At 39.8% G+C, this 13,695-nt stretch overlaps 2 protein-coding genes across 4 annotated transcripts in view; one reads left to right on the top strand and one right to left on the bottom strand.

Annotated features, from left to right (window-relative positions):
* The window catches only part of dtx2 (deltex 2, E3 ubiquitin ligase), a 15,629-nt gene extending 9,939 nt beyond the window's left edge, over positions 1–5,690 (top strand). For both annotated transcript variants that reach the window (XM_046040031.1, XM_046040032.1), the window contains 3 exons: positions 1,164–1,325; positions 2,167–2,256; positions 4,201–5,690. In XM_046040031.1, coding sequence (XP_045895987.1) covers positions 1,164–1,325; positions 2,167–2,256; positions 4,201–4,452 — 504 coding nt within the window. In that variant the 3' untranslated portion in view covers positions 4,453–5,690. The remainder of the gene's footprint in view (positions 1–1,163; positions 1,326–2,166; positions 2,257–4,200) is intronic.
* A 2,721-nt stretch (positions 5,691–8,411) lies between these two features.
* The window catches only part of gtf2ird1 (GTF2I repeat domain containing 1), a 38,017-nt gene continuing 32,733 nt past the window's right edge, over positions 8,412–13,695 (bottom strand). For both annotated transcript variants that reach the window (XM_046040176.1, XM_046040178.1), the window contains exons 21-27: positions 13,659–13,687; positions 13,489–13,536; positions 13,312–13,389; positions 11,779–11,971; positions 11,322–11,359; positions 11,121–11,230; positions 8,412–9,734 (exon numbers count right to left, since the gene is read on the bottom strand). In XM_046040176.1, coding sequence (XP_045896132.1) covers positions 9,666–9,734; positions 11,121–11,230; positions 11,322–11,359; positions 11,779–11,971; positions 13,312–13,389; positions 13,489–13,536; positions 13,659–13,687 — 565 coding nt within the window. In that variant the 3' untranslated portion in view covers positions 8,412–9,665. The remainder of the gene's footprint in view (positions 9,735–11,120; positions 11,231–11,321; positions 11,360–11,778; positions 11,972–13,311; positions 13,390–13,488; positions 13,537–13,658; positions 13,688–13,695) is intronic.

Genomic DNA, 13,695 nt, shown 5'->3' with positions numbered 1-13,695 from the left:
TTCCTGATAACTGCACCGACAGTTGATCTTTTCTCTCCAAGTTGCTTTCCGATTCTCTTGTAGCCCATCCCAGCCTTGTGCAGATCAACAATCTTGTCCCTGATGTCCGTAGAAAGCTCTTTGGTCTTGCCCATGGTGGTGATGTTGGATGCTGGTTGTTTGGGTGTTGACAGGTGTCTTTTATACAGGTAACGAGGTGAGGCAGGTGTATTTGATGTAGATAATTGGTTGGGATTGGGGCTGTGTCTTAAAGAAAGACTAACTGGCTTGTAGGAGCCAGAATACTTGCTGTTTGGTAGGGGGTCATATACTTGTTTTTCCTCATCAGATGGTTATCAATTTTTATAAATTCATATGATGTGATTTTCTGGAATTTTCTTTGGGATTCTGTCTTTCACTGTTAGAATGTACATATGATTAAAATTGTAGATTGTTGCATTCTTTGTAAGTGGGCAAACCTGCAAAATCAGCAAGGGGTCAAATACTTTTTTCCCCCACTGTAACTCTTGGTACATTGCACCTCTTAAATGGAGCAAACTGAAAACTGCCCCCTAGCTAGAATCATGTTTTTTTTTGTTTTTTTTTTAACCAAGTCGATTGCAGTTGTCTGGCCTTATTTGAGTCTTCTTTGTACGCTGGTTGTGTGGTTGTCTGATTATGCAGATTATGCTCTTGGAAAAAGAGAACTGAATCTGGAAAGACACTACCTGATTAAATAAAGTTTAATTTAAACTAACTCTTGGCAAGAAAGCAAATAAGCCTACTACCCTAAACTTTGGACTAAAGTTTCATGCCTCTCTGAAAGTGGATTTTTATATGCCACACTGAAATCAGTCCGGCATGTACGATACTTTTGTGCTGTTGTGCTTTGAAAAATGCTTAATAATAATGTATTTGCAGTAAATGAGCCAAAATATGTGCTCATGTATGGCTCTCTTCCTGCCCTATGTTCTGATGTTGCGTTTTATTGTGGATATTTACCATATGCTGTATATACAAACATCAATGAAGCACTGGTTGATGGGACCAGAGGTAAAGTGACTTGTTGATGGAGGCAAACACAAAAGTCTCATCAGTGGATCGACGAATATTTGATCAGCAGTTACCTGGTTTGTATTGATCGTTCCAGTTTAAAAGGCTCTCTGGCTGTGTTTTCTCCTCAGGACGGCAGTCTGCAGTGCCCCTCATGTAAGACGATCTACGGAGAAAAGACCGGCACCCAGCCCAAAGGCAAGATGGAAATCTACAGCATCGCCCAGTCGCTGCCAGGCCACCCAGACTGTGGCACCATCCAGATCATCTACAGCATACCACCTGGCATACAGGTACGTCTGTATACTGAGGTACCACAGTGGCAAGTATGTAAAGTATAAAACTGAAAATACAGCCTAAGCCAGGGGTCTCAAATACTGGCCCAGTGACGACATGTTTAGAATTGATCAAATTCAGCCCACTTTTTTTTTTTCTTTTTTTTAAAAATTACTTTAATTTAGATTTTTCTCCAGTCTTTTAGTTTAAAGTAATAAGTGCTGGAATTTCAAAAAAGACGCAACAATGCTCATCTGTAAGTGAAACAGAATTTTCATAAAAAGGAAAAAGATGCAAGTCATTAAAATAACCAGTGTTACTGAATGTCAGGATGAGGAATTCAGTGCTTTTGACTGAAGTGTGAGTGAGCATGTGACAATAGATAGACAAGCTACATAAATGTGGATTTACATGATGCATTTATAGAAATATTTCTTTTGACTAATAGTACCTCTGGGAAACTTTCCCAGCATGATTAGTCTGAAAGTTTAATAAGAAAGTTTTATTTATTTTTTGGGGAAAAGTTAACAGATTGATGTTCAGACTCTGCTGTGGAGGAGCATTCTCCTCTCTATCTTTGTGCGTGGTTCACAGTAACACCCTCCTTTTGTTACAGTCTATTGGGAAAACCTTAATTTCTTTGTGTCCTGCTGCAACCGTGAGTGCAGATAAATTGCAGGAAAGAGCCGCATGTATCTAAAGTTACAAGAACTTGAATCAGATTTGTATTGAGCTGCTCGTCTACTGATGATCTCCAAAACACCGTTATTAGATTATTTTTTGTTTGTTCTGACTGATCTGTATTATTAAACTTTAAACGTGTCCATTCATCAGTCAGTTTTTGTGCTCCTCCAACAGGGCCCTGAGCATCCTAACCCAGGACAGCCGTACAGCTGTAGAGGCTTCCCTCGCTTCTGTTTTCTACCAGACAGCGACAAGGGCAGGAAGGTAAAAAAAAAATAGGACTGACTCTACACTTCAGATGCTTGTATGCAGCGGAAACAGATCTCAGATACGTACAGAGATTACTATGATTCCTCTGGTGTCTGTGTCTACTTGCATAAAACCACAGTGCTCCCCTATAGCTCATTCAGGCCCACACAAAGAATATGAAATTCTGCATTTTATTAATCGCTGCAGGGGATTATATTAGATATTATATAGCAGGGGGTATTCAGGTCTTAGCATTTCATTAAGTGTATGGCACAGCACTGAGGTTATCAGCATATATGTCCTACCACTCGTAAAAACAATAAAGAAATTCAGTCATTACCAGAGGACCGGAGTGGAGCTGTAGGGGCCAACCTGGCACATCAGGTTCATACAACTCAATGCCATTAACACAAGACTCTGCATAATGCTCCATCAGGATTGCAGTGTTTCAGTGTGATTAAATTAAGAACATTTTGTGCTCATTATAAAGTTGTGTTGTTTCCATGGTGAATTAATAGCTCATTTCCTGCTTGCTGGCAACTGCATCTGCACACTTTAGCTTCTATAAATAATCTCTGATGTAATTCACTAATGGAAAATTGGATTAAATGATTCCAGTTGTAGTTTATCTGTGCCTCAGACTCATTTTCATCTTCAGAGTCCCAGTGGTGTGATGTTCCCCGCAGAACATGGATTTGAGATGATGAAAATGTCCCAGCTGGGATGCACAGCCTGTCCCACAGTGCAATAAACAGCCGGAGCCTGTCAGAGTGGCTAAAATCCGAACAGCGTTTAGGAAACACTGTTCTTCTTCCATCAGTTAGGCAGCCTATCTGTTCTGATTATCTCAAGTTACATAATGCTATTATAGCTAAATTGTTTGTTTCTAGACTGAGTTTGATCTGAGCCCGTCTCTAATGGCTGCAGGCACTGCTCTGTCCGTCCCACTGGCAACAGAGTCAGCGTACCTGGCTGAGTAGTTAAATTGTTTCACCAGTAAAGCTGGCTTCTTCAGGGTTTCTTCGATGACATTTTAGAGGCCATGTTCAGTCAACTATTAATCCATTTAGCTGGGTAAACCACCTCCCAGCAAAGCCAAAACATATTTATGTTACCTGTGTCATGATATTGTAAAAGAGGTATGTAGCTGATCATGTGAATGCGAAGCACAAGGGCTGCATCTAAAAGTTACTTTCATTGTCAAAACTAATCTCCCCTTCTGCGTGTCGTCTTCAGTGAAGAGGAGCCCTATGGACATAAAGAAGTTTGAACCACTTGATGTTAAATTGCATATTAGGGCTGCAGCTGCAGTTATTTTCTCGATAAGTTGAATCTTGTCTATAAAATGTCAAAATATAGTCACAATTTTCCAGAGCCCACGCTGTAATGTCTTCAAATAGCTTGTTTTTCATCTGACCAACACTCAGATATTCAGTTTAGTCTTATAAGAACAAGAAAAGCATAAAAAAAAAAAAAAAAAGCTGTCACCAGAGAATGTTTAGCATTTTTGCTTGAAAAAAGGACTTAAAGGTGGAGTAAGCGATTCTGGAGAAATCCAACATCATGACAAATACCATGATATTGAGCACAACACACACAGCAAGTAATATAATTAATGTTTGCTAAGTTGGTGGTCAGCATGCTGTTTTCACAGTTGCTGCTGTTAAGCTAACATGCAGGGTGGATTAGACTGTGCCAGAGCCAGCTCAGCAGCTCCAGACAGTGATACTCACAACTCTCCTGCTGCTATAGCAAACATCACAACAACAGAATGTGTTGGCAAACTAGAAAGTAAGCTGAATGTGCCTGGGCAAGTCATTTAACATTACCTGACCCAAATATCATGGCTGGATAGGCTGGCTTAGTGTTGTGTGGCGGGATGCGGGCAATTAATAGAGCCAGGGCTGTATACAAACACCAGATGTTTCCCTAATGTTTGCTCCTTGTCTCTCTGAATAGGTGCTGGAGCTGCTGAAGATGGCGTGGATGCGACGCCTCATCTTCACCGTGGGAACGTCCAGCACCACGGGAGAGCCCGACACGGTGGTGTGGAACGGCATCCACCACAAAACAGAGATGATGTCCAACTTGTCGGGCCACGGCTACCCCGACCCCAACTATTTGGACAATGTTCTGTCTGAGCTGGCCTCTCAGGGCGTGACCGAGGACTGCCTCAAACCTCCCAGCAGCAGCAGCAGCAGCAGCAGCTAGGTCACAGCTCCGAGCTTCACACACTTCCTCTCACTGCTGACCACTGAGTTAACCCTTAAAAATCCACCTCTTGCCAGGTGGACACCCCTGCAACTTCTGTGTTGTTATTAAGTTAATGTCAGCATCTGCCCAGATCTCATTGAGTGAGCAAAGGAGGAGAAGTGTCCTGAAGCTTCTCTGGAAGAAGAAGTGGAGTGCTTGCTGAGAGTAGTTGCTCCAATACATTCCCTCTCATCACCATATTCCAGGGGCTCCTATTACTCTTCCTCAGACTGGAGATTGTGCTTTGGTTTTGTTATGTGTTATTTTTTTTCTTCTATCAAGAGCCTCATCTGTATCCCCTTGTCCAGTTGCCAGAATGGCAGCTTACATCCGGGATAAAAATCTTCATAAATCATAAAGCACTTTAGTTCTGACGGTATATTTAGCTGACAAGATGTGTGATTTCCTGGTAAAAGGGCAGTTAACTTGTTTTCAAATTGGGAAGTTATGCAATTAAGGTGTTTCCGCTGAAAACCCGTGTGTTTAGCACAAGGACACTGACACATCTAGTAGCAAAGTGAGTATATATTAGCCTATTTGATGAGAAGAGGCAATACTTAACTGATGTAAATAAAAAAATAACAACATGAATGAAACGAGATATTGTAAAAAAAGAACAGGTTCTGTCCACAAGTGACAGTCGAGGAGAATAAAGTTGTGTATTAACATTTAACTCTACTTCTAATTTGATCATGTGTTATATTTTATTGCCTAACCTAATTTGAAAAGCAGATATGTAATGCACTCACATGTGATGATTTTTCATGTTGTAAATTTGCAGTATGTATGTCCACGGGCATTCGGCAGGCATCGTTTTTGTCACTTAATATGTTATAGTTTGTGTTGCCATGTATGTGAGAAGGGACAGGGTTACATCAGCTATAGCTTAACGACCTCAATCCTTTTGTCCAAACAGATGGGAAGGACCGCTGAGAGAAAAAAAAAAAAGAAGAAGCTTAAGGTTAAGAACATTTTACAGTGTGACAATCAAGGTCATCGAACTCGTCTTGATTAAACAAGACACATGAGGCCGCAGCAGGCATGTTAATGTTCCCGCGGGCCACAAACTCACTTTCTGTATTCACATGCATCATTCTGCTCACAACACTGCGGTACAGTTGGTGAACTGAGTCTTGACATGTATACAAGTAAAACTGAAAAAAAGTCTGCAATAAAGGAAAAAAAGGCAAAATGAATCCTGACTCGATCTAACTTTATACAGTTTTTTATTATTATTCTTATTAGCTTGTAAGAGTTTTCTTTATGTAGAAAGGTGTTGGCAATTGGTGAAGGTGCTCATCTACTTCATGTGGAGCTTATGATCCTTGAATATGGAGGAGGATATTGTTGTGTTTAAACCCCAAGGTGCTCCTGGTCCTCTTAAATGGCCTCACATTACTTGGGTGTTGTATGACCATTCAGAGTGATCATCAGAGCTAATGGCTCGCAGTAGATGGCTGCCTGTAGCATTATAGATTAACCATCATCTTGTTGAGAGGCACCTAATCGTGTCCTGACCTCCAGAGAATCTGCAATAACACAGTAGATTAAACAAGGAAAGGGAATGTTTTAGGACAAAACTCTGAGTGTGCTTGCTTAAGCTGAAAGCTAGTGCATGGCTGGAAGCAATGATAAAGTTTGTAGCCTACAGACATTGCACATAAAAATGATGACAAAGTTTAATATCTTAAAAATATAACACTAAACTAAAATGGTAGATCATCATGTAAAAGCTCAGTATATGTATGTGGTATTTGTCATTTGCAAGCTGTTGCAGTACACATTAAGCATACAAGATGTTCAATATAAAGTATATAAATAATTCTCCATAACATAAGTATTCTTATTTATTAAATGTTTAACACTATTCAGGACTGTGTGGGTGTGATTCAGATATTGCTAAATCCTGATTGGTGCACAAAAGTAGGTGACATACATTTTTCAACAGAGCTTCAAACCAGTGAGAAGAGGGCAGTAAAAAACACAAATACTGTAATCTCTTTTGTGAAATAACTAAAACCCATCTATCTTTGGCAGAGTACTGCATTATCATGTAGGACCCCATGACTTATCGTAAGAAGCTGACTGTGTTTTTAAGACCTTTAATGTGTAGCGGGGTAAATACTGTTTATGTATGCTTTCAGTGCCACTTGATGATTTCTCGGCCGTTTAGCTGGTGACGGGGCTTGAACCCAGCTCTTCCTGCTGAATAGATGTGTGTGTGTGACCACTCAAACATTTATTTGTAGTGCCACTTGTGTTTATGCTTTCAGTGCCACTTGGTGACTTCTCTGCCATTTAGCTGGCTTGAACCCAGCTCTTCCTGCTGAACAGATGTGTGTGTAACCACTCAAATATTTATTTGTAGTAGAAATGTTATGAGAAGAACACGACCATTTGGAAGGGAATTTAACTTTATCTTTGTAATAATGGACTCTTTAAGTGCACAGCAGTGCTTTGGGTTCAAGCTAGAGTAGAGTAAAAGCTAGGGATGATGAGGGGGAAACACAGACTAAAGGCTGGGCAATCTAGGATGAACACCAGACATGAAAAACTTCTCTGACGTCAGTGAGGACACTGTATTTTGGTTTGGTCTGACTGAATGTGGCTAAAAAGACACAAATTGTTGTTTCCTGGGAGTGCAACAGTCACTCCGTTGCCAAGTACACCTCACTAAAACTAATGCAGTCTACAATCTCTGCAACATTCATGATAAAAACTGAACATTATGACCTTCGTGAAGGTGGGATTTATTGCAGGACTGTATTAGAATACGTTAGTTTTAGCTAGGTGTACCTAATGAACTGGAATATTTGTTGTATAAGTTTCCAATAACAAAAAATAATGAATAATAGTAATAGTCTAACAGTTTTCTTTACAATACTTATAATTCTAGGACTAGAAAGTTTCAAACAGGAATGATGCTGTTTATTTATTTCCCCATGTTCTACATTTTAACTTGTGAGGAGGTTAGTTAACTTTATACCTGGGATGGACAGCTGGGCTCTGTTACTGATGGTATACTCCTTGAAACATCCACCTCCCTTCATTCTTTGCCATTTTATCTGTGAAGTTAGCCTAAATGAATGTCTTCATATAAAGAGAGACATGCTCATAGGGCCCTGGGAACACAGAGATGATCCCTTTTCAGCCAACTCATTGAGCTACTGTTAGCTTAATTAGTTAGGGAACTAACTACACATGATACAATGTGTTATTTCAGCTGGAAAAATATAAGTCAATGAGATGCCTTCTTTTCTCTACCGCTGTCTGAAACCATTTCATAATAAAGTATGAAGAATTCTGAGTAGCAAAGCTGTTAGCTGCTATCTTAGTAAAGTGCTTCATGTGCCCAGCTAGACAGGCGTGGCAACAGTAACTTTAGCTAAAGGTCATCATTGCAAAGCTCTTTTCAGAAAAGTTCAAGGGAAATTATTACAAAAAAAACCCCACTTTTAAGTGTTTAAATACATAAACAGAGTAGAAATATTATTAAAACAAACAGGAATTATAGAAAAAGTGATAAACATCTTTAAAAGAGCAAGAATTTGTGTGGCATTGATTAAATTAGTTCTGTTTATATATTTTTTCTGTTCTTTCAATGTAATTAGTAAAAAAAAAACCTAAAACATAAAGCGACTTAATTTCTTTGTTACAGCACTTATTCTACATATTTATCTAAAACCCAATAAAAAAAATCTATCCGACATTTGCTGTGAAAAATTGTGTGCTAACTTCCAGAGCCATTTCTTGACTGACCTAGGAAAGATTAGCCTGCTTACATTGGATTTTGCACCGAGCGTTATCATTTTATAACTGACTTGACTCTTTGATTTAACAGTCACAAACTGTGTGGTGTTGGTTTTTAGATCAGACATCCAACATGACTTCAAGAATAAACTCCAACAAAATGAAAGTGCAAGGCAACACATTTTATTTCAAAGGCCTAATTGGCGTTAAGGTACAGCATATTAAATATCGTTAGTCCAGAGACAGTCATCGCAGAATAACATACCATTCTTTCCTTTACATAATACATTCAGGCTGACTTTAAATGAGATATTTTACATATTGTTAATGTGGTGCTAACATAAAGAGGCTGTGTGCTGAAGGTCTTGCGTTTACGACAGGTACTTCCTGCTGCTGTGTGAGCAGAGGTTCTTCTTGTCGGGGATGCGTTCAGTATCGCATAGTAACGCACTATTCATTCTAAGTATGACATTAAAATGAGCATGTAGTGCGTTCCAACTGCATAGTATGTTTGATTTTGTGTACGTGTGAAATGCCCAGATGTATACTAGATTAGCAAGAATTAGTATGCGGTGTGAGCTTACTGGACGTGCTCAATCGCCCCAAAATCACGATGCAGCCACATGACTGTCTTGCTCGAGTATGCTTCAGTGTGAACAGTCTGCTGGTAATGGCATACTTAACTGTTCATTTAGTAGGCAGTACAGTACGTTAGTATGCGATTTCAAACACAGCCTTTGAGTCCATTTTGTCACCTTTAATTTCTCATGGCTTGCGGTCACTACAACACCAAATTAAGACACTTCATTGCTGCAGTTTAATTCAATTTCAGTGGTTACCTGTAGTTACTGAGTGACTAGTAGCATCTGTGTTAGTGTTGTGATGAGCTGTATAACAGAATAATGTATTTTACATCCCTGCACATAATGTTATATTTCAATAAATATAATAAATAAAAAGTACAAATATCTGAATATTATAGAACCAGATCATTATCAAAGATATTTTTTGTCAGTAATACATTGCAACCAAATGCTGGATCCAACAACATGACTCAGTGGATGGACACTTTGTAAGTGCACGGGCAAATGACACGACTTTGTTGTCTTTAGCTTTGTAAAAAACAATATTACTGTCATAATCAGCTTTATAAGGAAAACAAAAACTGACAGCCGTCCTGCTGGCACTGTGTGGAGGCAGGACACAGAAAAAAAGGTTTTGCCCTGCAACATTTTGATCCACATACATTCTGTTGTTCCCCAACACTCAGGACGTCATACCTTCGCTCTCTATAGTCAGTCTGGAGAGATTGTTTAGTCTTAGTGCTCTGACAAAGTGTTAGTGTCGCATGTGGAAGAGTCATGAATATCACTTTGACAAACTCCTCATTTTATCCCTTTGCTGCAGTCCAGGTTTGTCCTTCAGTAATTGACTTTCCCGGGAACCTGCACATTCACTCCACTGTAGTCCACCATGTACATGGGCCACTGCTGGAGACACACAAACACACACACACACACACACACAAAAAGATAATGGTAGAGGAAAGTCAGTCATAATGGGGGAGAGAATGCTTTCATTAGTACAAAGAGGTTGCTAACCTTGCCGCGAAACAGAGTTTTAATATCACAGTCCCTGTTTTGAGATTTTGCTCTAGGAATTGAAATCGGGTAACAGTTTCAAGTAAGATTACACTCCTGTTTTTGTTCTGATGGAAGACGTAAGATGTTGAGAGAAGAGTTATTCTTTAGTTTTCTCAGGGGGCTTTCACACCTGAAAGTCCGCACCAAGGTCCAAACCAAAGTTCATGTTTTAAAACATTTGAATACATCCGGCTAGTTTTGGTTTGGTTTCACACTGCAATTATGCGAACGCACTAAAGAACTTTACGTGACATACTTGTGTCCTGTCGTCATCATCTCTGTGGGCTGCGCCTCCCTATCCATGACACTGATTGGTTTGTGAACAGTTCCGCGGATAGTTTTGACAAGAATAAATTAATGAGGGAAGAACAGATGCACCGTCGCCACTATATTGTTATTATTATGGCATTACTACCTGCAGCAATAACTATACGAGGCTAGTTCAAATTCACCAAATTAATGTCCTCAGTGTGCAAAACATTATATCGTCACCGGCAGGAAAGTAAGAGACGACAGCAAGCAATCCTTTTGCACCTCCGTTTGAGGAGAGACCCGTTTGCTTAGATAGAGGCCGTCTGTTTCAAAAGATGAGCTGTCACGGGAGATTTATAATTGTGTCCTTATTTCAGTGCATTCCTCCGTGCATTTGTTTGTTTCTGGTTTACATGGGAACCGCAGAACTTCCTGTAAATGGAACCATTCAAAAACTGCTTTCACACCTGTAAATGAACCGAACCATGGTTCAGTTTGATCCGGACCGAGACTACCTCTTTTCGTCTGACCAAATTTCATCTGTTTGGTCCGGACCGTGGAGGTTTCACACCTTTAATGTTGGTTCGGACCAAACAAGGTAGGCGTGAAAGCCCCCTAACTGTCAATGAACCCCCGGAAAATACCACAACCAACAGTCTGTCTCTCGATACTTTGACATTCCTACTCTGTAGCAGTCAGCCCCGTTAGTTGCTACTGAAGACACAAAACCGTTACTGGGATCAATTCATTGTTAGTTTTGGTATTTTTTTATTGACAAGAATGAAAACAGAGAATATCACCAGACTTATTCTTAGACAGACAAGACCATATGCATGTTATATATCAGTCAACAGGTAGGATTTGACAGGTTACCTGCGGAATGTATATTTCTGTGTAAAACACCTGTCACGCATCATATTACATCAATGATTAGTTCATCATTTCTCTTGGTAAGGAACCCCTACTGTTTTTCAAACTTACCATCACTGGAATCTGATTGGTTGATATCCCCAGGTCAGAGGAGGCAGGTACTCGGTTGCTCTCCTGGACTCTCTTGCGCTTTCGTCGATTGGTGGAGGCGTTTGTTCCTACTGGAGACAAAAAGCAAATGTTTTTGAATTTCATGTGGCTTTACAGCACGCAGCTCTACTTTGACTAAAGGCGAGGAGCATAAACACCTACCTGTGTTACAAGCCTGGCTGCAGATTTCTGCAAAAGGTCTGTGAGTGAGAGAAAAAGCCGGGCAATTTCAGATAACATAGCACGCAATCAAAATCCTTTTCTTAAAATAAAAAACAATTGGATAATTTGCATTAGAGTACTGCTCAGATTGCACTCATCGCATACCTAAAAAGAAAAAAAAAAGGCAGAATGTTGCATGATATAAGTCTTTGCCTCCATTCTTTCATCATAGCTTAACTGCTTCAGCGTCAAAATATTGTTCACTATTTCATATTATTTACATTTGCTGCTGAGGAAGATTTATTCTATGACATCTCAGAGGCCGGATTTAAATCCAAAGCATAAATAAACCATAATGAGCTTAACTACCAAGAAGCAAAACCCTGAATTCCCACTGAAATACACAGCGTGGTGACAGCTAACAGGCTGCTGAATATTCAGGTGTCTCAACACTCACTGTAGCTGGCTCTTGATGTTGAATGTTATTTCATCTGCGGCTTGAAGGATTTTCTCCAGGCACACAATGTCGTAGGTGTTGGGGTTTCGGAAGGGGATGTCGTCTGGAAGGCCACTAACTTCTACAGACTCTGGACTGCCACGGATTAGCTTGTATGGGACCACGACAGAGCGGTCTAAGCCCAGAGCCTCACCTACACACACACACACACACACAGCACGAAAATATGATCAAAAACACACAACGAGACAGAAATTAAGCCTTTCGAGCACCTGCAAAGAGCTGCTAACAGGAGGACAGATGCTGGTTGTTTTTCCGTCAGCCCTCCTAAAATAACAGCTATTAAATAAATGCAAATGCTCATATAAATAAAGTGTAAAGTCATGACATTGACTGAAAAGTGATTTCAGTCAATGTGATTTCCTTTTAAGTCATACTTCTTACTGTAGAAAATAGCAAGTACAACTGCCTGAGGAAAAACTGAGGTGAATATGAAATGTCTAATAATGTATGCAGCAAAACTAGATGTGCATTTTCGGTCTGTGTCAACGCCTGAATCCCAGATGGATCTTCGTCAGGTCAAAATGTGTGCGATGCTGATTTCTAATGAGCAAGATGCCACACAGAGTAAAAAGAGTACTGCTGTTGGAAACCAGCAGACAAAAACAAAACACATTTAGCATGTCAGTAGGGGGAAAATATTACTACAGCTGTCAACACAGAGCTGCACCATGACAGAAAAAGAGAAGGAATGGTTTGAAATTAAGCTGCATGCCAGAAAAGGTCTTTTTTTTTTTACTCTATCTATACTAGTACTATATTATTTTTATTAATATTATTACCACTACCATTACTATTATTATACAGTACATCTCTGTGTGGAGCTTGCATTGTGCTACTGCGTGTTCTCTTTCCTCCTGCTCTCTCTCTCCACCCAATCGGTTGAGTCTCGGTTCTACCTGATAAAAGCCAGCTTCTCCTTGCAACTGTCACCGAGTGCTTGCTCATGGTGGGTCTCTGTGAATAATATTACTTTAAGAGTACAGTCTAGACCTGCTCTATATGAAAAGTGCAGGGGAGGTAACTTCTGTTATGAATAGGCACGATTTAAATAAAACTGAAACAAACTGAACTGCATGTGAAAATGTGATGCGCTCGAGGCAACGTGACAGTAACAAAGATGGACGACAGAACTGCTGGACCTTAATGTTCATAAAGACCCTGAGGCAACCCTTGCATGTGAGAATGTTCCTATGAACTACTGAAATGTCCACGTTGTCAAGCCTCATGCCATTAAAATCTAAAAGAAATTGTTCCTCTCTTTAAATCCATGATGCTAATCACATTACAATCTTTACTTTAATTCATTATGGTCACATATTTAAACGTCAGATTCCTTCAGATGGAGGCATTCCACTGCTTACGTCAAACAAATGTTTTCCCAGGGTGGAGAAAGGCAGACTATATGTACATGTCATGACTTGCTTGACAGGTCTGGACAGCCGCTCAGATTCAACATAACAAACAATTTACCGTATTTCTTGTTAAACAGTTCCTTGACTTGCTCTCGAAGGACTACTTTCTCCCCCATGCGGTTAATATCATCGTCATCTGTCAGGTGCAGAGAATCAGTTAATGACAACTTTTAATATAAAGTTCCCGATGAAGCAACAACAGGAAAATATCTGCTTTAACACGTCTTCTACTCACCGCTTATCGAGGCGTAGGCCTTCTTGAGTAAAGTGACGCGTCGAGGTGCTGATAAAAATTATGAATTATGTATTACTATTAGTCTTATATGACATAATAATATTAGTTGTCTGTGCAACATTATGGCTATTCAATCAGACTTTAGGATAAAAAAGAAATTCTGTTCTTACCTGGTTTTGGAATGAGTCCTTGAAAAGGTCTGCAAAG

Source organism: Micropterus dolomieu, linkage group LG23 (genome assembly GCF_021292245.1).
Source record: "Micropterus dolomieu isolate WLL.071019.BEF.003 ecotype Adirondacks linkage group LG23, ASM2129224v1, whole genome shotgun sequence".
Taxonomy (NCBI): Eukaryota; Metazoa; Chordata; class Actinopteri; order Centrarchiformes; family Centrarchidae; genus Micropterus; species Micropterus dolomieu.
This window is presented reverse-complemented; position numbering and strand designations above follow the sequence as displayed.